This window comes from Liolophura sinensis, chromosome 8 (assembly GCF_032854445.1).
Source record: "Liolophura sinensis isolate JHLJ2023 chromosome 8, CUHK_Ljap_v2, whole genome shotgun sequence".
Classification (NCBI taxonomy): domain Eukaryota; kingdom Metazoa; phylum Mollusca; class Polyplacophora; order Chitonida; family Chitonidae; genus Liolophura; species Liolophura sinensis.
In genome coordinates, this window is record NC_088302.1 from 3,681,915 (window position 1) to 3,707,646 (window position 25,732).

At 39.8% G+C, this 25,732-nt stretch overlaps 1 protein-coding gene across 1 annotated transcript; it reads left to right on the top strand.

The window, feature by feature from the left end:
- The first annotated feature begins 2,692 nt into the window (after positions 1-2,692).
- Positions 2,693-25,732, top strand: LOC135472955 (guanylate cyclase soluble subunit beta-1-like). Its single transcript, XM_064752700.1, has 9 exons — positions 2,693-2,754; positions 3,066-3,569; positions 5,961-6,034; positions 18,286-18,386; positions 18,635-19,634; positions 19,992-20,220; positions 23,660-23,803; positions 24,149-24,303; positions 24,637-25,732. The coding sequence occupies exons 2-9, from the start codon at positions 3,567-3,569 to the stop codon at positions 24,788-24,790; spliced, it is 1,860 nt and encodes a 619-aa protein (XP_064608770.1). The 5' UTR covers positions 2,693-2,754; positions 3,066-3,566; the 3' UTR covers positions 24,791-25,732.

Consider the following 25,732-nt stretch of genomic DNA (forward strand, 5'->3'; position numbering starts at 1 on the left):
ATCAAAGAATTAAATAGTTTTATTATTATTATAAGGGCAGCTGGTGGTCTATTATGAAACTACTTTCACTCACACATACCTTTTGGTCACTGTACACTAAACGGAAACAGTCTAATGTGAAGTATGTATGTATGCCTGGCGTTTTGCGTCGTACTCAACAATTGTTCAGTCATATGACGAGGAGAAGGCATTAGGTGTGTGTGTGTACATACACTGAGTCTTGTGTCCGTTCATACCGACAATGTGTTGCGGCAATTGAAGCATCATGTCGAAGATACCAGACATAACACCCTTCCCAGTTACATTATACAGACACAGGGCCAACCATTCCTGTTTCCTTGCTCTAACCTCTCAGTCCTCTACTATTTTCAAAGTCTTTGGTATGACCCGACCAAGGTTTGATCACTGTTGTCGATATTATACCTGGTTATCCGCCTCACTAATCGTTTTAAGCTCGGCTTATTCAGCTGGATCCACGTAAACATTAAGTCATCAACACAATACACAATACACAGCTCCTGAGCCATGTATGGATGGACAGTTTCGCTGGTAAAAAAACACATCCATATAAGAAATAACAGCCATGTTTATTTGGCGTTCCACACTTAAACACCAGCCCGGGTATTTTAGTTCTCTCCACCTGTAAGCTAGAAAATAAGTGAAACCTTCTTGAGCACGGTATGAAAGAAGATAAAACAAACCATCGCCAAGTCTTTACATTATAGACAGTAAAAGCAGAGCAGTGTTGACTGTTACTGTTTTATGTGCACCATTTTTAAACGATGGTATTATGATCCCTTTTCTGTCATTCACTTAATCTAACACATTTGATGTTTACACAGAAATGTGTTACAAGTTGTGCTATTGCCTAGGATCAAACAAACAAGTTATAAACATAAAGTTTACAACGTCCACTTTGTCCACACACAGTAGTTGCCGATTTGAGTTCACAAGCAGCAGTTGCTCATCTATTTTCACAAATTATAATCTAGATTGTTTCAGAAGTAAACACAGAAAATAGCTCTTCAAGAATTTGGCTCAAAGAAATCAACCTAACTGACTTCAAACAGTGAAACCCACAACAAAACTCACACAAAAAGACACAATCCAGTTTCTGTGCTTTGTCCGTTAATCTGAACTAGAGACTTTGCGTATAAGTACAAACAGTGAAATCGAATAATAAAGGAATCGCAAAAAAGCTTTATTCTCCAATTCGAAATTGGCAACCTTAGTGTACAGCTTTTTATAAAGTGACCTTTAGATAAACCTCACGTAACCATCTAATCTTTCAGGAAGTATAAGGCTATAAATGATAGTATTGATCGGTCTTCCCTGTCGATGGTAAATTAAAATTGAATTTCAACTACAACTGAATTGCACTCCTGAGGTTTGGCCTTCTTTTTTGTACAACATGGTCAGATTTCCTAACACATTTCTGTTTTTATAGAGGCAATTGTAGCAGGACGGATCAAACTATTAGAAGAAATCTATTGTTGATAAGAAGACGTCTGGTTCGATATATAAATACATAGATGACAAACTTTGGCAAGTTTTGTTAGGTTGTGTTCCCGCGAAAATGATTTGACTTTTTCTAAACTTGTCCTTAAAGTAATGAACCTTGTCATTTCCCTAGCTAGACAGCACCGTCATTTATAGTCAGTTGCGTTTCTCACGTGTTCAGATCACCCTTATGCTGCACTGGATCAAATCAAAACTGTGACAATTTTGCTATACGAAGATTCACAATTGATACAATTTTTTTTATCTGTTTCAAAAAATAACCATGGTACTTAGTGTATGCTTACTGATACGTGTTCATATGATTTACGTGAAACAGAATTCCTAAAACACACTAAATTCCACCAACAGTCAAGTGACATATGTAATACTGTTCTGTAATATTTAAGTATCGATTCTTCTGTTAACCACATGACATCTTCGGAAATGGTCATTTGCAACACTGTTAACCGAGGACTGAAAAAAAACCTATACCTTGCAAATCCCTTTGACTCTCCATAAACTATATTATAGAAGTTTGTTCATGCTGAGACAAACGGTACTGAGCTTCAGCTTTGTAGCTTCAAAGTACAAATACGGGTGCATGTCATTTGTTTGAATTATCTTAGATTCAACGTCATATCTGTCCTGGAGATAATTGTTTTTGGAATAACCACACACCGTATAATCCACTCTACCCTCCTTCGGATATGACTTAAGATATAAATAAACCAGGAATCCCTGGCCGAGATCTGCCAGGCTTCCTGGTGACGTCATGGCTGGGTTAGCCTCCCATCATGCCGCGCTGTGTTTGCAGCAGGCGATCAATGGCAGGGAATTATCAGAGCGGCAAGCATAGGTCGTACTGAATGAAAGTGTAACCGGGCCGGACAGGAGGGAAATATCGCGGCGTGGACCTTATAGATGCAATTGATGTGTGACTTTACACGCCCACATCCATCTTCCTAACCAGGGGCCTAATTCCCGGACTGGACTAGACACAGTGATGATCTGACAGTACATCCGGAATGCGAGCAGCTTGAGGTAAGAACACTGCTCTATCGGTAGATTCGGATAGCGAATTGTATGTGACACAGAAATCAATCGTTCTCCTTCTGTCTAACGAGTTAAGATGGCGCAGGCCTGTTTATTTTTGGACCGTGTACAAGGCTGCGATGTTATGGTAATGTCAAAACGTCTTGGCAGGCTGACGTCTACAGGCCCATGCCGTATAAACCGGATGTACCGATCGGTCAGGTAAATTATTAAGGCAGACAATGACTCGCTGCTTATCGTTCGGCGGAATATATGGCAATGTAACATTCTTCCCTATCTAAGTAGTCGTAAGTGGTCTGGGTGTATAAGTACTCTTCCTGCTGTAGCTATAACCGAGCCTATACTATCGGTAATATTGAAAACACGAGGAATGAACACAAGGTGTCTCTGTTATGTATTTGTGTGTATGTATATTCTACAAGCTGTGATGTTTGGACGTCGCTGGTATCGATAAACCAAACGTGTGTCTGTTTAAATATTTGCTCAGTGCGGGTTTTATTTTCTTGTGGCAGATCCGAAGACCTATTGTGAGTTTATAGACGGGTCCCCACTCAACCTTCGTCCAGTACCATTGTGTCCGCGGGAACTAATTAAGTGGAGATTTATTTGCCTCACAGAAAGCTGACAGCGGCGTGTGGTGTTGAGTAGCGAAGAGTACCAGAAGATCCCCCACCTGTTTGTCTGACAAATGGCGTTTGTCCTGCATGTTAGGACATGACCACATCTGCCTCACACACAGGATTAACGATCGCTATCCAGAGGAAGGACGCGTTTATTGAATACAACGATAACCAAATAAAATCAGGCGGGCGACAGCCCCGTCCCTGAGGGCTGGTTGTGAAAGTGGTTATCTGACCATTCCATAAGACTGAATCCTGAAACCCAGCGTTATGCTGATTGACAAGGCATCCATCGACTGCCCAGCTGATGACAACGATCGCCACTGGCGCATGTAACGTGAGAGGAAGCCATAGTACTGACCAAATCCGCTTAGGCTGTCCACCAAAGCCGAAATGGTAAGTACGCCTTCATCGATCGTTAGTCTTCGATACCCCAATACCTCCAGGTCTGTGTCCCAGACTGCCGCAACACAGGGTAACCATTTACTTCAGACACGTAATTCAATAAACTATTATATGGCTGGTAATCAGTACTGCGTTAGACATATGAGATACACAGGTTAATCTGCAGGTGTCCACTGTTGATTTGCAGAAAGTTGCAGTTATATGATGACTGTAGAACGTTGCAGTTATATGATGACTTTAGAACATTGCAGTTATATGATGACTGTAGAACGTTGTAGTTATATGATGACTGTAGAACATTGCAGTTATATGATGACTGTAGAACATTGCAGTTATATGATGACTGTAGAACGTTGCAGTTATATGATGACTGTAGAACGTTGCAGTTATATGATGACTGTAGAACATTGCAGTTATATGATGACTGTAGAACGTTGCAGTTATATGATGACTTTAGAACATTGTAGTTATATGATGACTGTAGAACGTTTCAGTTATATGATGACTGTAGAACATTGCAGTTATATGATGACTGTAGAACGTTGCAGTTATATGATGACTGTAGAACGTTGCAGTTATATGATGACTGTAGAACATTGCAGTTCTATGATGACTGTAGAACGTTGCAGTTATATGATGATTGTAGAGCGTTCCAGTTATATGACTGTAGAACGTTGCAGTTATATGATGACTGTAGAACGTTGCAGTTATATGATGACTTTAGAACATTGCAGTTCTAGGATGACTTTAGAACGTTGCAGTTATATGATGACTGTAGAACGTTGCAGTTATATGATGACTGTAGAACATTGCAGTTATATGATGACTGTAGAACATTGCAGTTCTATGATCACTGTAGAACGTTTCAGTTATATGATGATTGTAGAACGTTCCAGTTATATGACTGTAGAACGTTGCAGTTATATGATGACTTTAGATCATTGCAGTTATATGATGACTGTAGAATGTTGCAGTTATATGATGACTTTAGAACATTGCAGTTATATGCTGACTGTAGAACGTTTCAGTTATATGATGACTTTAGAACATTGCAGTTCTATGATGACTGTAGAACGTTCCAGTTATATGATGACTGTAGAACATTGCAGTTATATGATGACTGTAGAACATTGCAGTTATATGATGACTGTAGAACGTTGCAGTTATATGATGCCTTTAGAACATTGCAGTTGCAGTTATATGATAACTTTAGAACATTGCAGTTATATGATGACTGTAGAACGTTGCAGTTATATGATGACTTTAAAACGTTGCAGTTATATGATGACTGTAGAACATTGCAGTTATATGATGACTGTAGAACGTTGCAGTTATATGATGACTTTAGAACATTGCAGTTTTATGATGACTGTAGAACGTTGCAGTTATATGATGACTTTAGAACATTGCAGTTATATGATGACTGTAGAACATTGCAGTGATATGATGACTTTAGAACATTGCAGTTATATGATGACTGTACAACATTGCTGTTACATGGACACCCAGTACATGCACATTTCAAACACAAAACAAATGAAGTCTGAAGATAATTTTATATTAGATTGATTTACATCATGACAAACTGTCACGAAAGGTTTGTCACGATTGGCTTCAGTTCAGATGGCGGCCTGAGTTGACAGAGCATTTAAAATTCATACTGAGCAGCTGAAAACTGGTAACATAAAGCTCTGAGGATACATGTACACCTGTGAAGTGAATGTGAACACAGCAAGTTCAAAACATGGCAGTTTTTACCAAAGCAGAAAAATAAAGTATAATGTCAACATCTTCAAAGCATGTTTATCATGTTCAAGAAGCTTCATGAACATATCGTGAAACTTTGACAGCAGCTGACCCGAACAGAAAAGCCCACTTCGTAAGGGCAAGCCAAAAATGTAAATATTCCTAATTATTCAAAATGAGTAAATTCACAAATCCTGTTCATTATTCCCACCAAGTATCATGAAGATGATCTAAAAACTGTTGGGATATCTGACCCAAACATAAAACTTGGAAACATAAAACAAAAGTGAAAAGTACTGGCTAAGATAAATGGCAATGTCAAAAACCTGATAATTCAATAAAAATACAAATATACCTAATTATTTAAAATTATTTATTTCATGAAGTCTTCAAAGCATACCCGAGTTTCAAGCAAGATGGTGTAAAAACTGTGGCAACTGTGGCTGACCACTTTTTCGCCACAATCACAATTCCGCGCCTTGCTTCGTAACGGTGAGTTAAAAGGACGGGTTTATGAATAAATGTGTGACACTTTGCCGCTTCTGGTAAAGCTGCCAGAAGTTTGCTAATAAAGGTGTAGATCTCTCATTGACTAGATTACAAGTCTCACCTACGTCTTGTTAACGTTTGTTTCAGTACGGCTTTGTAAATTACGCGCTCCAACTGCTCGTGCTCAGGAAGTTTGGCGAAGATGCCTGGGAGGATATCAAGTAAGTCATTGTCTTGCCAGACCATGGAGTTTGTCGACGTGCCAAGATTTAGTGCGCTCACTTTCTTGCTCGACGGTCTCAAATTAGGTCAAAGATATGGAAACTCGAATCGAGCGACCTGCTTCTGCTGTCACTCTTGAGAGCCATAAACCGACACCAGGCACTTCCCACAGCTCTGTCAATAAACCCACTCGGGCTATCGTCTTAGTTTCATTTTGCATATATGCTTTTCTTTAAGAGACTTTTTTCAGTGATCGATATAAGTATTCTTAGTAGACGTTTATTGCAGGTCTTAAGTAAAATGTTGACTGAAGTCTGTTGCTTGTATGTAATGCCCACAGAAAACTGTGTGGAAAGTAAGAGGTCGACACAAATACGGAATGAAGCACAGCCACTTGTTGCGTTCTAGATTTTATCCTCACTTATCTGTACTGTTCAGGAGAACGTTAAAGAGGTGGCATGAACGCATGCGTCATAGAAAACGCCTGGTAATGGAAAATAGGTCGAATAAACAGAGAAAGTACATTTTCAAGTACCCAGGAAAGTACTCATTTTTTTATCGAAATTTAGAATTAAGGCTTAACTCCACATCGGCAACATTTCAGCCATATCGTGGCGAGAACAGGTTCAAACAAGAGACAGTGAATGGTTTTCGGTATAAAACAAAAATAGATGGACGTGTTTAAAACCAGCTAGATGGACATGTTTAAAACCAGCAAAGAAACCAACCCTTAGTCATGTTAGCAAAAACTGGAAAACCACAATGTGATAATAATGTATAATTTAGAAATATATATGTATAAGGAAGAACTATACCTTGTGACACAGGCCAGTGGCTTTCAAATATTTTATGACAGCATCCCCAGCAACGCTATCAAATAGGTCGATTATAGAGTCGACTATGTAGAAACTTTGCCCACATAAGCAAAGTCTACACAGTCAACAAATATGATGCTGTATTAAATGTACCTGTGTTCTATGTATGCTTTATCAATAATATCACGTGTAGATCTATAACATGTGGTGTACATAATTATCAGCAACTACTTGGCAGAGAATAGGTGTGTCGCTGAATAGCGGTCCGTTTGAGGTAGCTTGTAGATCAACCTTTGCTACCAGGCCGACGTTGGAAGGTGCTTGAATCAGCGCTGAGTAATGCCGTTGGTGTGCGCTTGGTCATTCAGAACTGGGATTATGCACCCTGCCATATATATTGCCAGGTACTTGTAAACATGTGCTGGGAGAAACATTGAGAAAATCTTAAATTGAATTCATTTTAACTCTCATTGGTGTGGATAGCAGAAGAGAAAGTTTTTGGATAGAATGTGACAATTGGTGATAAAACTGAATTCGTATTTGCATATTTTGCCAAATATTTACGTAAACATGGATTTTTAAATTAACAATTGCGGCCAGTATCTAACTGTGAGTGACCGAAACAAGATTGCCTCAGTCCAGCAGATCTACACGGTGTTGATGAGCAATAAGTCTTGTCCCTTTATGATATTTAGAAGTGTTCAACCACAGTATAAGACGAGACAAAAACACGCCTACAGTTTTCATGTGATACAATCATAGTTTGTGTTTGTAACCGTTCTATGCTTGCTTTCCTAATTCTTTTCACATGATACGACCATAGTTAGTTTCTGTAACGGTTACATGTTTGGTTTTTTTTTTGTAACTCGGAAATAAGATGAAATGGTGAATGCGAATGAAAAACAAAATACAGTATATGAATCTTTTGTTTCCATTGAGCTGCTAAGGATAATCGTACCCTGTATCCTAATATAAACAACGAAGGCTGACAGACAAATATCATGCGGGTAGGGCTTTCCATTATTCATGATTTCGGATGGTTAGAATGTTTTCTTGTCTTATTGCATTGCGTGGTATAACTGAGCTTAATGGATCTGATTACCAAGGGTACCATTCACGGGATACGTGCATGAAGGCTTAAGATGTGCGTGTATGCAAATGACAACAGGGCAGAAGAGATATTGTTGACCAGGTGTTACGCTATAACCTGTATTTCAACGACATGAATGTGTGTTATTAGGCAACTTAATTTTAATACTCGCGAGGAAATACTTTGTGTCCCTGAAGAACATCCAGGGCCTTGGCAATTCAACGCGAATAAATTATACCGTTATGACTTATAACAAAGAACACTCTATATGAGTCGCAATATTACGTAACTTTCTGGAGTCCTAATTCAGTTCATTAATGAAATTCATGCCGTTTTCGCAAATATATAAAGAAAGCCCTCAGAGAGTTTGGTTATCCATGAAGATAGATCTTTCCATAGCGGGAGAATGCTTCATTTAAATATGATATCTGGCCATGGGTTTGCTGAAAAAACGGCTAATATAGACAGGCCTGAAATCCACCCATAATTCTGGTCACCAACGATATGCCGATGAAGTCGGTGTTATGCAAGACTCTGTGGTGTTATTAGATTCATTAACTTCATGTATAGAAATGAATGAATATGCCACGTCAAAAATCGATAAGTAACCTTTCAGCTGATGATGTGTGGATGCCAGCGCTATGTATAAATTTTGGATAGGTATAGATAGAAGGTGGTCAATTCAATATGTAATAATATTGTATTATCTGATTGTTCCTCGCAGTCGTTTCACTTCGTCGCCTTTTAGGTTCCATGTTGATGATTTTTAAATCCGCTTTACAGGGGTCTACATTGAAATGCATTCAGCTTGATCACTCTTCGTAAATAAACGTTATTCTGTGCTACTCCAGGCGTCCTTCAACACTGAAGTAAGCACTGACGATCCCGTGTGAATATTCGCTGCATGGTTATCAGAAGTGACGACAGATTTCAGAGTGGTATTAAATAATGAAATATATCCTTGTCAGCATCTCTACTGACTTAATACAGATGGAATGGAGTCATTATTGATGCATCATTATGGTCATTATTGATGTATCATCGAGCCACATCAGTGACCAGCAAGGCTATTTATCTCTAGCGGTAGGCGCCTATCTTATATACTCACCACTTCCTTCACTCGATTGTCTGAAAGCGATGCCGGTCACTCTGTGTATGGACACATAGCATCCCGATAGGCAGATAAATCAGAAAATAATGTATAGTGAAACGACGTGCCTCGTCGTGCATTCGCCCCCCCCCCCCTCCCCTTGATTCTCTTTGGTGAAACCTACAACCATAAATCATTAAGCCACCATTTCTGTCTGTATAGGGTAAATATTAATGAAGATTGTGGAGATGTCCGACAAATGCTCTAGGCTCAAGCGCACATTATGATCCTGACTGGTAAGATGAATAAGTGTCTAGGCCAAACCCGGTGTAAATCATGCTAGATCATTGTCGGTACAGACAGCTTTGTCAAGATCCTGTCTTGTGTAACACATCATATCGGGATTAAATAGCCCAATATTACCTCCTGTACGCTAATAACCTCTCGCCACTTAGATACATCTGTGTCCAGATGTGCTTTGACACCTCGATCAACTGTAAATAGAGCTGGTCGAAATAGAGTTCAGTGTACAAGGAAAAACCAATTATTCCACACATGACGCCAATATTTCATAACTGTACCGGTTTCTCTGAAAGTTACCCGTCTTGGACCAGTTTTACAAAGCTTTCCCCACGCTACGTTACGTTGGTCATGTTGACTTACATGTATCTCTTCAATATATGTTACATCGGACGCATATTGTTGCAAATTTGATTTATTTACTTATTCATTTGATTGGTGTTTTACGCCGTACTCAAGAATATTTAATTCATACGACGGCTGCCAGCATTACGATGGGAGGAAAGCAAGCAGAGCCCAGGGGGAAACCCACGGCTATTCGCAGGTTGCTGTGAGACCTTCCCACGACCGCACTGGTGGCAGGCTCCTGGGCTGCTTTAAGAAACTGTGTTTATCTGTGATCCAGTAGCTAGAGTGCTGTAAACGGACCAGTTTTCTTGTATTTCTGCATAAACTAGGATTCTGCTGGCTCCCGAGGCCTCGTTTATTTGCATTATTTTCATGTTATTGTTTATTAAATTTCACGACTACACAGCATTCTTTTGTAATTCAAGAGCAGTGACCTCCAGTTATTAACGTCGCTGCATTTATTTTTTACCTAATTCAATGGTGTTGGGAGGCGTATAAGTTGCTACTATTGAAGTACCATCAACTGTTAGAGTAAAAGCCTGACTGAGGCAAATTGACAAGAGGCGGAATTTCACGGGTTACGTGTGACCATTTGCAAACTCTCACACTGTCATCGCTGCTCTGGTTTAATCTCTTTGCTGTACGTCTTTATTATTATTATTATTATTATTATTATTATTATTATTATTGTATCGTTATTAAGCTAGTGTTTGGAGTTGCTGCATGGCGTCCATAAATCGAGGATATGAGTAGTAACCACCAGAGTTCGTCTTGATGAAAGTATGGAGAGCAGGAAGCGTCTTAGTTTTACCCTGAAGGATTCACGAGCGCATTGATTTTCCTTACTAATTTGTCAACTTCAACCTCGGAAACATATAACTCCTAACTTTCGCGTGGCACAATGCCATTCCACCACGTGCAACTTGCACTTCTCTACAACATAAAGAATCAACCTAGCATGACCACCATTTTTAAAGCTGTGGTTGCTGGAAGTGAAGTCGTAGCATTTTGTTATCTGGGTACCCTCCAGCGGGATGGGAAGTAACACTGGCAAAAAGTTTTCAGTTCTATCCAAAAGAAACAAAATTATGACATATTTCAACTAGATGCAAAGTAACAGTGTAGAAATTTATATTGCATCAACAACGTAAAATGCCTGTATAGAAGTATTATCAGTGCTCCTTCACTCTTCACTTGGGAGGCAAATCGGACCCAATTGCCTGAATTGTGCATGTGTTACCTTAATCGGGTCCAGACGACTAAAGTTGGTTATCAGGTAAACGACTTGTTACTTTTTGGAAAGGTTGGTAGAGACAGATGAAACCTAAATAGGCTGGGTAATGAACACAAACTATATACGAAGGAGAAATTTAACAGGCGGAATTTTCAGTATATCTAAGCTGTTTCAAGTTTACGCGCACTAGATTTACCGATTGTCAAAACTTCCTTGCGGCAGGCGTTCAGCAGTTTTCTGCAAGAATGTTGACAGACTGCAATTGGATGCTGTAACCACGCTACGCACGTCACCACATTTCACTCTGATAACAAAGATAGTTTACAGCAGCTAAAAACAAAGATGTTATACTAGCTAAAAATAAAACATGTAATAGAAACCAAAGGAAACATCTGTCAAGTATACACATCCACAGTTAGGAGTAAGGCAAATTTCAAAGAAAAGAAACCCACGTGCTTCGTCCGTTAGTGATTCCACCTGAATACTTGTAATGATACACAACGTAAATAGTAAAAGTGCTATATTTACTGACTAAATTCTGTATAACGTTAAACAAAGGGACATGCCATATTGTAGTTCTGAATGTTAGGACTGAATGGCGTTTGCACGTTTAACTTATCTATTTTCTCACAGCAGTGTAAAGGGTTTAAATATTTTAAATACTATAAGTTGGTGTGCCCGTAGTATGTGTGTGAAATCATCCAGGAACAAAAGCGGTTGTTGTAGATTTAGCACGCTTGGGTCTGAATATGGCATGCTCTTCATCAAAATATTCTATTTAGCACTTCTGGTGTCGCTCATGAAGAATTCAGTAATGCCATTAAGATCGCTTGCAGTTTGCAGCTGAACACAGTGGCCTGCAGCTAAGAGGGTATTAGAGCCCTATGCTCAAGACCTGCATTAAAACACAAAAGGCGTTTGCTGAGACCTCCTACACCACATTCTACTACGTGGTTTCAAAATAATGCTCTTACAGATGAACAAATGTAATCCTCTATTCCCGCGAGAGGCGTGATGCTCAGATCTTCATCATTTGGCCGTAAATTGTTTCTTGTTGGACCAGTGGTCTGTTCCTTCACACGAACATCCCGGGCTCAAAGTCTTGACATCCCACCGCTTTGAATGGCAATACGAATGATTTGTTTGGACACTTGCGAAGTACACTAATTTTTTCCCCGGAAGTCGCTACCACTCGGAGCCGTGAGACGTCCTTGCAGTTTTCTTAATGTTGACGTCTGTCAACGCTTCACAAAGTCTGACAATTTGTCGGCCATAGGTCTATGTTAAAGGGTCGTTTTCTGTGAACTCCAGTCTGAGTTTGAATCATCGCGTTCAAATACTTATTTGAGACGACTGGGATAACTGTGGACTACACCACAAGTACACAATTTAAGCCCCACCTCACGAAGTTCATTGTGAGCCGCAAATTGAGAGCTTCCAACTGGATATTGTACTTATTAATCAAATCAGATTCAGTGGCGTGAATGTATTTGTCTGAAAAGCATATTATTGTTGTTTGGCGATGAATTATAAAGACAGACGACGATTTTGTTCGAACCAATCGACAACTTGTTTTTTTTTTTTTTTCTTTTTTTGAAAAGATCTGCTGGGCAAATCGCATGTCAAGGGCTTTACACAGTCAGCGGCTTAGCGTATGTCTGGTGTGTTTAATATAAAATCTTAGCTACTTGCCGCTTTTAATAAAGTCGTCCAAAGTTTTCCTTTAGTAAACAATTAGTACACATTCAGGCAGTGCAACTTCACAAGGATGTTTTACTGCGCCTTGGGTGACTTTGTGCTGACCATCGGAGCCCCCTGTTCCTTATCAAGCTTAATCCATAGCAGGAGTGAAGAATGAGATACTGTTATATTTATTTATTTATTTGATTGGTGTTTTACGCCGTACTCAAGAATATTCCACTTATACAACGACGGCGGCCAGCATTATGGTGGGTGGAAACCGGGCACAGCCCGGGGAAAACCCACGACCATCCGCAGGTTGCTGTCAGACCTTCCCAAGTACAGCCGGAGAGGAAGCCAGCATGCGCTGGACTTGAACTCACAGCGACCGCATTGGTGAGAGGCTCCTGGGTCATTACGCTGCGCTAGCGCGCTAACCGACAGATACTGTTATAGGTCCACCCTCAAACGCAAATGCATGTCAGTGGGCTGAGGGGTTGCAACAGTTAAGTCTCCACAGCTTCAGAAACTTCTGCAGTATGTCGTGAAACATACTGCAGAACCCATGCTCGCTTAACCTTTGAGAAACATACTGCAGAACCCATGCTCGCTTAACCTTTGAGAAACATACTGCAGAACTCATGCTCGCTTAACCTTTGAGAAACATACTGCAGAACCCATGCTCGCTTAACCTTTGAGAAACATACTGCAGAACTCATGCTCGCTTAACCTTTCAGAAACATACTGCAGAACCCATGCTCGCTTAACCTTTGAGAAACATACTGCAGAACTCATGCTCGCTTAACCTTTGAGAAACATACTGCAGAACTCATGCTCGCTTAACCTTTGAGAAAGATACTGCAGAACTCATGCTCGCTTAACCTTTGAGAAACATACTGCAGAACTCATGCTCGCTTAACCTTTGAGAAAGATACTGCAGAACTCATGTTCGCTTAACCTTTGAGAAACATACTGCAGAACTCATGCTCGCTTAACCTTTGAGAAACATACTGCAGAACTCATGCTCGCTTAACCTTTGAGAAACATACTGCAGAACCCATGCTCGCTTAACCTTTGAGAAACATACTGCAGAACTCATGCTCGCTTAACCTTTGAGAAACATACTGCAGAACTCCTGCTCGCTTAACCTTTGAGAAACATACTGCAGAACTCCTGCTCGCTTAACCTTTGAGAAACATACTGCAGAACTCATGCTCGCTTAACCTTTGAGAAACATACTGCAGAACTCATGCTCGCTTAACCTTTGAGAAACATACTGCAGAACTCATGCTCGCTTAACCTTTGAGAAACATACTGCAGAACTCATGCTCGCTTAACCTTTGAGAAACATACTGCAGAACTCATGCTCGCTTAACCTTTGAGAAACACATATGGCTGACTATTATGCTCGCTTAACCTTTGAGAAACACATATGGCTGACTATTATGCTCGCTTAACCTTTGAGAAAAGGGTAAAAGTTCTTATTGTAAAAAAAAATTGACCGTTGTTTGGAGAATTTTAGCCCTCAGTGTACTTTTCTTACAAAGCTGTAAACTTGTTGACAACAGAAAAGGATAAAAAAAAGTTACAGACATGGCGGAAATAGCTACAGAGCACAATTTGTTAACTAACTGGCAGAAGCGTCGTCATGTTAATGCACAGAAAATATCCCCAGGTCGCCTTTGCTTTAGGAGCTTTTAATCACAACACGATAGGGAAGATTTCGCCTGCATTATGTGGGGTGAAAATAGGACGATAACTGTAATTTTTCTCATTTCCTGTTCTCGGATGTATTCTTTAAAAGCTTTATCACTAAGCTACCCGAATCTTCTTCGACTTTTTATTGGTCTTTACAGTCCGAATGGAACTGCAGGAAGGTGCTCGTAAACAACACACCAACTCTAAGTTTGACCTTTAGAAGGTCATTCAAATACAGATTATGTTTTTACCTTTACCGATTTGGAAGGTTTATAGTAAATTATTTAGCATCACAGTAAAACTTTTCCTTTTGTGTCCAGAAGGTTTTTCATGTTTTCATATTTAATATCTGATTGCTTGAATAAGAAAAGTTTTGTGAGAAAAAAGTGACATCAGATTCTTTCACATACGCCTACAGGCTCACTGCTGTCGATTTTACAAGAGAAAAAAATACCAAAGTGAAAGACACTTCCCAGATTCATATCTGTTGCATCATTTATTCTTGGAGAAAGTATAACAAAGTAGGCATCTACCCGACTAGCAACTGTTGGGACAGTTCAGTTTTGTAAAGCGTGATTTTTTAAAGTACTAGTGACATATCTATGAAATTGTTTCAACCAGTCACCGTTTCTATATCTAATATACATGGATTTCCATTGCAACGTCAGGTTGATATTTAAAGGAGCTTCTGGCCAATCAGTCATTGCACCTACCAGGAGTCACGTGCCTGTGGTATGTTACACACGTGGTACGTACGGTAGATGTGAATAGTGACCGTCATGTTTCGTTTATAAACTACATCTGTGTAGTCGTAGTGAAACACTCGAAGTCCTGCTGGAAGTTCTGGTGATGCGCAATACCCCGCCTGATGTGCTGTGATAAACGTTTGTGGTCATATGGGACCAGGTAAAAAACGTCCCACAATAATGCTTTTGAAAACCGCTCGTTTTGTTTTGAGACACTGTGTAGGTTATATAACAAGCTGCTATATTTGCCATATTTCGAGTTACATTAAAGTTTTCATAGCATTTTGGCACAATGCTTATCTTGTGAGTGACATAACATGACTAAATAATCTTTTAACAAAAATTTAGTACCATGGAGAAACACTTTGGACGGCTCTGTGTACATGCGTTCACTGTAGCGCTTTTAAATTAATCACGCTGCCTTGTCTACTCACTGATTACTTTTTTTAAAATTGCTTGCTCTATAGATAACTCCCTTATGCACAATTAGTCAACACTTCCAATCTTTCTTGGAAGCCGCACTTGAAAGTGCCACAGTCCTCGCATAATTATTGATGATATCAAACTTTAAATCAGCCTAAATCTGCCATGTGTTATAAACATAGCCTTCCCATGATCTCGCGGAAGTACGCCCATTCCTTAGCTGTGACTCACACCAAATGCAGCTCTCATGTCTCTCTTGGATCCGACGACTATCTTGTCTATCGGCTATGCATTGCTGGGAGATATCATGTATAATTAACGTTTGAAAGTTATTTTATAAAAATAAGATTATCAGTGAAATCACATCATTTTGCCACAACGATATCATATATAATTAACTCCTTAAAAACATTTGAAACTTATTTTTAGAAAAATAAGATTATCAGTGAAATCACATCATTTTGTCACAACGCAAGCTTTTACGGGAATTATAGTTGATGGAATAAAGTGTTTATAAAACATGACAAGTATTATCATTAGCACATACAATGCCTGATATACATTTGGTGACGGCCCCCATACAGTTTCCTGGCCCCTGGTTAAAAAGTTTCGTCAGAGGGTCTAACAAAGGTGAGGAGACATAGAACATAGAACAGTACAAGCCATTTTAATAACTATAAAACCCAACATTAAATTGCAATTAATTGAAAAAATCTAATATTTTTTGAGGCCTGAAACCATGCCAAGTTTTGCCTGTGCCTAAATCCGATACTAGCTGGAAGTGTTTAATTTGGAAAGAGTGACTGCCAGTAGATTTTGCATCTTACTTACAGCTTACTCAGTATATCCCTGGGTGAATATAGTTAACACTGTGTGGAACGTTTATGTTAATGTAGTTTAAAACAAAATAGGCCCTGTGTTTCCATCTCAATGAGAAACCCACTGAGGTGAAAAAATACAAGTGATGCATAAGCTCTGGGACTATAACTCAAGAAATTAACGGCTGATGTAACATTACTGCAAAATAGGACTATCGAAGTAGAAAACAAGAATAGAAAGAGGTAATATAATTCTTACAAACGGTTTACAACACGATGGTAGTTGCTTCAAGTGCGATGTGTGTTGCAAATGACAAAATGTTCAACTGATGGAACTGGGAACCGTTGGACATACACAAATATTTCGAAGACGTCATGAAGTTGGTTTTCAGCAAAGCGCTCCTGTTTCAAGGTCCTAATATAAGACGTAGCTCAAGGTCACACTAATGCTAGAACTCTATCTTTAGTCAAGTCAATGCAGCTTCCCAGAACGGTAAATAACGTTTCTCTATAGGTCCGTTGCCAGTGTTAAATCAAGGATTTTCGAAACCATGTTTTATCGCTGTTCTTATTTGAAGTGTGTTTCGACATTATCGAACCGAATTTAACTAATTAAAGATGAATATTGGAACTGTGTTTTCGTATTTGATCTATTCTAAGCAGCAGGTCCCATCTTATCCGTGGGCACTGTCGATACTTTACCCCCCTTCCCTTTAAATATTTACTCCGGCTTACAGCAAAGGCTGCCAGGAATATGTGGTTAGCACAAGTAGGGGTTCACCAATGCCGGGGATTGGCAATTCGTATCAAAGGACTGCTTGTGTAATTAAAATGAATAATGCAAGGAAACGTCGGAGAGCTCAGTTTGAAGAAAACAGCCTTCTGGTCTTTGTAATGTTAGAGTAAGAAAATTGAAAAGTATAATGTAAGCAGTCACACTAAGATTTATGGTACCAATGTTCAGTTGCCCAAAGATCGCATTTTTACTCTGGAATAACCTGCGACGTTAAGTGAAGGACTTTGAGTCGATTGTGATGTTTTAGAAATCGAGATGCTTTTGAGAAATGTGAATTACATTAATTATCGTAATCCATACTAAGTGGTGTACAAGTGTGCCACTGTGGATCTCAGAAACCCAGAGCAATGTCAGAAGAAACGGGGCCTTTTTATTCAACATGGAGAGCATTACATGAAATTTCGCAATGACACTTTACCTTAAAAAATCAATTGGCTTTCAATGTAAGAAAAGCTTTGCTACTCTGCAAAGCAAAGCTACATCCATTGATGTTTTCAAGCCTTTTCTGACAGACATTTCGTTCTGAGAACACAAAATCAGGTAAATGTTTTAATTAACAGAGGAAAATGTTTCGAAAAATGCCGAGGTCATATGCCGCAGTAACTGTTCCCCACATCAGATTTGTATACGCTTGTATACGCTGTGGAGTAAAGTATTCAGACTGATGGGTCATCTTCGGTACATCTTGATATTCATAATATACACATATCTTGAAGCGGATGTAAATTGTATACAGTATTTACTGATGGCAAGTTTGATGAATATTATAACTTACAAATATTCATGTAAGTTCGTATGTCCAGTTCCTTTTGGCTTGTTTCCGTGTGACTTTAACACTTTCACTCACTTAACCAAACATGGAGGAAATTCCAGAGGCAAATAGTTTAGTCAGTGAGAGTCACAGTACGACAGGCTGCACGAAGAGTTCTGGATCGCAGTAAGAAAACAACGTTTTCAGGTGTGCCTTCACATGACGTCAGAGGAAGCCCGTTGCCTTTTCGGAAAATAACCCATGCAGGTTAAAGCTGATACCATAGCGGCCATTTCAATATTCTCAATGTGCGCGATTGGGCCTAATTTAAACTGCGATATCTCGGTTATACTATATCCGAGGAATAAGAATTTTTAATTGTGGGATACTTTATCGACTCATTTGCCTAGTGAAGTCTTTTCCAATAAAAGGAATGATTTTTCTTTTGTATTTCTATTCAGGAGAGAAGCCGGACTGGAAATGGAAGGGCGGTTCCTCATACGCTTTGTGTATGATGACGCTGTTTCCTACGATCTTGTTGGCGCCGCATCAAAAGTCTTAAGTAAGTCCTGAATAAAACTGTTCACTTATGCTTCATATTTTGGTTTGTCCTAGAACAGGATGACAAATTCTCCACTTGTTTCATGCTATGGTTTGGCACAGAGAGTTTTGCAATGTAAACGTCTACCAGACGTGGAATTGTTGGGACAATTGTGTTTCGTGAAAAACCATCCTCTCTTGAAGTAGCACGTCAGTGTATTTGTAGATCAACGGACAAATCCTTTGTATGTTTTACCCTGATCTTTTCAGAGCTTCCTGCTCCAGCGATTCTGGAAGCCTTCGGGTCAATGTTCTTCGACTTCTGCCAGGAATCCGGATACTACAACATTCTTCAGGTGCTTGGCTCCACTGTAAAAGACTTCCTCCAGAACCTTGATGCCTTACATGACCATTTGTCAACCATATATCCGGGGATGCGCGCCCCCTCCTTCCGGTGCACAGAGCGAGAGGAAGATGGCGCCACGATATTACATTATTACTCGGAGCGGGAAGGACTGGAGAACATTGTGATTGGAATTGTGAAAACAGTAGCTCGTAAACTGCACAACAGTGAAGTGGACGTAGAACTCATTAAGAAGAAAGGAGAAGACTGCGATCATATTCAATTCGTCATCAATGAAAAAAATGAACAGTTGCTGAACGCTAAAGCTGAATTAGATGCATGTGAACACAGTTTGTCGAAAGAGCCTAAAATTAGCCCTGCCACATTCTGCCGAGCGTTTCCTTTTCACTTTATGTTTGATCGTAATTTAGTTGTGCAGCAGGCCGGCACGTCCATCATACGCGTTATTCCGGACATTGGCAAAGAAGATGCTAAAGTCGGTGATTTGTTTGACATGATGAGACCTATGATGGATTTCTCTTTTAAAAATATTCTGTCTCATATTAACACTGTGTATGTTTTGAGAACGAAAGTTGGCAAACTTGATACGGAAAACCACGTTATAGAGAGAGACTCCATTGCACAACATGACAATTCGCGCATGCGCCTTAAAGGACAGATGATTTATGTGTCCGAGTCTGACCTGATGATGTTTTTGTGCTCCCCAAGTGTTATGAACTTGGACGATTTGAACCGTAGAGGTTTGTTTGTTAGTGATATTCCTTTACACGACGCCACCAGAGACCTTGTACTCCTATCCGAACAATGGGAGGCGGAGTACAAGCTGACACAAAAACTTGAGGTCCTCACCGAAAAGCTGCAACAGACCTACCGAGAATTAGAAGATGAGAAGAAAAAGACGGACAGGTTGGTAAAATAATTCAAGCAAATTTGTTCTTGGTATAGAACTTGATACAGAAAAGCCTAGTATAACTTCTAAACCAAGGTACTGGTATCGGCGCAGTGGGCTGATAAAGGGGATGGCAATAGCTTGTACATGCTCCACACACTTAAGCTAGAACTACCCTAATATTTGCCACAAAACTCACCTTCCAGGTTTATTTAGATTGTTTATCTAGATAGTTTTTATGTCCGTCTATAACTTGGTTTACTCTTGCGTTGCTGTACTTATTCCAAGTTGTTGCAGAGTCTCCTGTTCGTTGCTATCTAATACTTTCTTCTGCTGTGATATTTGTGACCAGTTGGGCTGTAATCTTTTGCCAGGTTGATGTACTCTATTTTACCACCGTCTGTGGCCAACGAATTGCGCCATCACCGACCGGTTCCTGCCAAAAAGTTCGAATGTGTTACCATACTCTTCAGCGGCATTGTCGGCTTTAATCAGTTCTGTGCCAAGAACTCCGACGCCAGAGGTGCGATGAAGATTGTGAAACTCCTCAATGATATATACACCAAGTTCGATGTCTTGATGGAAAATCCAAATTTATACAAAGTAAGTATTGTGTCTGTCCTCAGGGCATATGGTATCTGTGAAGATTGTTGGGTGAGCTGTAACTGTCAAGATCTGGTTCTACATCTGTATCCGCTACGTGCCACTACTTTTGGTGAAGACATCTACCTCATTGTACACATTTACACGGGTTTACTTCCTACCCCCGAATCGCTGATTGCCATGTAATGAAGTTTAAATCCAAGCCCTGAAGACATAATAGTCGGGCTGGTTGGAGCGTGATGGTGTCGGCGTTAGCCAATGGCAATGGGTCCCCAATTAAAAAGTAAATCTGTGAACTCTACGACCGTTGTCTGCACCATCTTTCTCACTTATCCTCTCAGAAAACGTCTGTAGCGAATGCCTGATCCACATCCTGGTACGATTAAACGTGGGCAGCAATTCAGTGTGTTTTGTATACCCACTGTAATTCGTGAAAAGTATGTCATAACTTATTAGGTCGAGAAGGACGAAACCAATTTCTAAACAAACTGAGAAACTACATGAAGTAAGAAATAAAACACTTTAATCAGGATTCATGTATTAATACATACGACAGACTTTAGGTATATTCTATGGGATATAATCTATGTTTAAGTTCCAGACCCCATTCTACAGCCAAGATCCTAATCCCATACCATATAATGTTAATGACAAAGAAAACAAGACATACAATTACTCTAATATAGACAATTTTAGTACATAAAATGAGTATATCTTTTACAATCCCAAACAAATTCAACTCAGCGAAAACCATTCTAGTTGGACGCACATGATCAAAACCGACCCATGAGTATTATCATAGGGAAAAATGAAACTTTAATTGGTCAAAAACAAGATATCTGCTCCAGCTGAGATACTTCTGTCCTTCATACATAGGACTGTTATATAAAAAAATAATGATGACTTTATTAATGGACGTATATGGATCCCGCTTCAAACAAGCAACATTACGTGTTATATTTCATTAATGATAATACTAATAATCTGATCCATTTTCATATTACCTTTTCTTTGATAGTTAAACGCTTTTAGTAAATATGAAATAAAATATTACTTGGTACTAAAGCATCACGTATCAAATAAATATTTCACGTTTCAAAACAGTTTGTAAGGACTTGTTTGGAAAAGGGGCCTCCGTGGCCTAGTGGTTAGCGTTCTGGGGCAGCAAACTCACCCTGAAGGCTCTCAGCAGGGTGATGACTGTGAGTTCAAGTCCCGCTCATGCATGATTCCTCTCCGGTCGTAAATTGGAAGGTCTATCAGCAACCTGCGGATGGTCGTGAGTTTCCCCCGGGCTCTGAGTATTCTTTGAGTAGGACGTAAAACACCAATCTTATAAATTAATAAATAAATTGTTGTAATGTAAGAGTTTCTTCTGACACAAATCAGATAACTTATTATTTGTTCTCCTGTAAGTTCGTACTTCACAACGCGTGCATCCGCTGACTGGACTAAACAGACCTCAGCTATTTTAGTTATTAACGAGTTAATGTTTCGGTCATCGAGTTCTTACGAGCCATATTGCAGATGCCTGTTAAGATTGGCCCTAGCCGACAATGTTGTTATTCATTGCCAGGGGACAACACGCGTGCTTCTCCAGATAGTATCTCCTTAACCCATCAGCAAGAAATATGACCCCGGGAAATATCTCAGAGGTATTCACAGAGAGCAACTCGAGAAAATTGATCAAACTAAAGATAGAAGGAACTAACTTCCCACAGAACTGAAAAAAATGAAGTGTGCAGAGCATATGTGTTTCACTGTAAACAGTTTCTTTGGCTGCCCAAGATCTGAGCGAATGACCATGTTGACAACAGCGACATGTCCGTGATGTTTGCTCACTCTCGGTTTATATTTGCTGTCAAACAGTTTTTTCGAAATTTAGAAGCCCTTGATTGCTTTGGCTGACTGAATCATTGTTGCTTAGCTGCAATAAAAGCTAATCATAACAGTGGTACTGAAGAGTTTTTATCAACGGGGAATTCTGCCGTCGGCCTGGTGTGTAGCGCTCTTAGAATGGCGGGATTGGTGGCAGCGAGTAAATACAAGAAGCCGTCCAGATCGGAATCTCTCCCCAATGTTTACATTACTGCCAGCGGCCAACATGAAAATGCTGTTTAATTACTGGAGTCTTTTTGCACGGACGATCACTGGAGTGTCCTGAATTCGAGACTTAATGTGGAATTGTTTTCATAGAAATCAGGTGGCCCTCAATCAAAGAGTCATTTACATGCTTTATCGCATTCTTTATTAACACTTATTTAAACTCATTAACTAGTTGAAAAGCAGTCACTTGAGGTATTTACAATATTTGATCTGTAAAGATCTTCAGTTTATGTTTGAAGAAATCAATGTTTCGTAATAGGTATTAACATCCACTCTTTTCGACGTAATAAAGGTATAAAGCCAGTATATCCGGATATCAAGTGTCTTTCAAAGCTTGGTTATCACTGTCGTTCCTCAATCATGGGGTGCACACCCTAGTCAGCTCGAATACATCTGTGCAGCTAAGCCGTCAGCCAGGTTTTTTAGATCGTTCAGTGGACACTGTATCGCCATTCATCGATAGATCAGTCGAATTTAACTGATAAGATTACACTTGACCAAGGATACACCAGACTTATGACGTGTGGGTGATTACGCAATGGTCTCACTTGGGAAAGGCAACTTACTGGAGGCCACACCTTTCACCCACACAAATGACCATCCATTAAAGTATGTGTTTATTTCCTTATTCAGCATTTGTTTTTGGTTTTTACCTTGTTACTGCTTAAGCCGTAGTGCTAGAGGGGATACAAGTTGCTATTTAAACATTTACATGAACATTTAGAATAAAATCCTAACTGAGGTAAACTGGCAAGAGGCCGTATTTCACCGCTTAAGTGTGACCATTTATAATCTATCACACTGTCGTCGCTCTTGTTTTTCTCTCATTGTTGTAGTCTTTTATATCTTATTCCCCCACTAAGAAAAACAGAAACGTTTTTTTTTTCTTGTTTACTCAAGAAGGGTTTTTTTCACACTCGTTGAAACTAAGCGACTCACTGTACAAGTATAATATGTTCTGGTCTTCGTTAAACATTATACCATTTTTAGTGCAAAACCCTGTGTGGCTCAGTTAGTCGGGTTTAAATGATGATGATGATCTATAGAAAATGGTGCAGATCAGGTACGATGTACACCACGATTGTACAAAGAGCTGTCAAAGTTCAAGTTCTCAACTAGTTAAAAAGATAAACCCACCGAATCGGGCAGTCGGTTTGGATCTATTCTCATTGATTGATGGCCGGATGAATGGAACATTGGTAGCAAATGTGCGTTTGTCCCCTCGCGACTTATACAAATCATATCTGTAGGTGAACTGTCGTCTGCCCCATTTTTCGCTTTACGCAGAGGGCGTTTTATGGAAGCTAATACGAAGGACTGCTCCTGTTGACAGGTAGAGACGGTCGGAGATAAGTACATGGCTGTAAGTGGGCTGCCAGAGCCGTGCGATGACCACGCCAGGTGTATAGCTAACTTGGCCTTGGATATGTTCGATTTATCACAGGATCTTTATGACCCGGATGGGAATGCCATAATGGTAAGGTGCTACTTCACATATCTTACGACTAAATGGATTTTGCACTCGAGTTGATGGTTATATTTTGACAGTTAGGAATGTCTTTGAGACATGCTAAATAGGTACAACTGTAGAATGGAAGCAATACTGTGTTCACGATACTGACGGGCAGTAGTCCAAGTCACAAACGTGCAATTCTGACAGGTATTCCCCGTGGTACACTTTCTTGAAAAACAGAAGACAATATTTGAAACTTTCAGTATTTTTTTAGGGGGAGAATGGTTAGGCTTACAGTTCTCTTTTCTAAGTGCCATGTCAATGTCTTGGTAATAAGAATTTCAAAACTAACCTGTTTTCTGTCTGCAGATAACATTTGGTATTCATTCTGGAGAAGTTGTTACCGGGGTAATTGGGAAAAGAATGCCACGTTACTGTCTGTTTGGAAACACGGTTAACCTAACGAGCCGAACAGAAACGACGGGAGAAAAGGGCAAAGTGAACGTCTCGGAATACGCCTATAAGTAAGTCATTCTTACCTTCGGGCGCCGCTACGAGAAGGGAACGGTGGGAATTAACGTAATTTAAGTGGCAAGGTGAGATGCCGACTCAAGGAAGGCATTTATTAGAGCAACTTAAAAGTCATCTCAGATATCCTCTACAGCTAAATTTATGTGCTGAAGTTAAGACGTTATCTTGTCTACTGCTGCTTTTGTACGGACTGGCTTATTCTCCAGACACATTCGTCTCACACAACTTTTGGGGGTATACAGCCCATTAATCCTGTCATGCGAAGGCGGTTCGTTAGTGTAGCCTCGCTCAGTTTAACTCGTCTTTAATCTTTGTCTTCTTTCCAGGTGCCTGCAAGAGCCCCAGTGTTACGACCCTAACTTCCGGTTTGATTACCGTGGTCCAGTGACAATGAAAGGAAAGAGAGAACCGATGCATTGCTGGTTTTTGTCCAGGGTTGTCTGGCATCTCAAGGACTCGCCAATCACATCCTCTGTTTGATGGAAGCAGGCTTGAAACACTGTCCAAGCAGCCCCAGTAACTAAAACTATGTTGTATCTATTTGTGCACCAGGGTATACAAAACTGTCCACTGTGGTACAAATAACTTTCACTATGGTACAACAACCTCTCCACCGTGGTACACGCATCTGTCCGATATTTGTTATAACTATTACATGTCACCCTTTGATGTTCCTATGATCGTTATGGATATTTATACCATATCAAGTACCTATATGATATATTAATGCGTTGGCACACTTGTGCATGTAAAGTTGTTTGTCCAGCCTTTTGAAAGCACATTTCTCAGAACGTTTATACTGTTTGTTCATCTGGTGATCCACCTGTGTAGCCCATGTTAACAAAGTCGTTACTATGTAGGATGTTCTATATACGACAGTTTGTTCATAGTCTAGCAATAGGACAAAGCCTTTCACATATTTCGTGGACATATATGTTATATTTTGATGCATTGTTTATCCGTGTACAAATTGCTTTGATATCAGTAAAACCTGTATATTATCTTGAAATTGATCATTTAGAATATTGCTGCGACCAAACGTATAACGGTATCAAATGAGTTAGACCTTGTCTGTGAGATTAACGAGTGATTGTATCGACACATATACGCATAGTGTATATAATGTACATTGTTGTTTAACAATGAGCAGGTGATCTCTGTGGCCGAGGTGATTAGTTCGCCAGCGCGGCGCAATAACCCAGGAGCCTCATACAAATGCGATCACCATGGGTGACCAAGCCAAGTTCATGTTGAGTTCCTCCTCGTCCGTACGTTGGAAGATGTTCCATCAACCTGCGGATGGTCGTGGGTTTCCCCTGGGCTCTGCCCGATTTCCTCCCACCATAATGCTCGCGTCGTATAAAGTGAAATATTCTTGTTAACGGCATAAAACACCAGTCAAATAAATAAATAAATAACAAT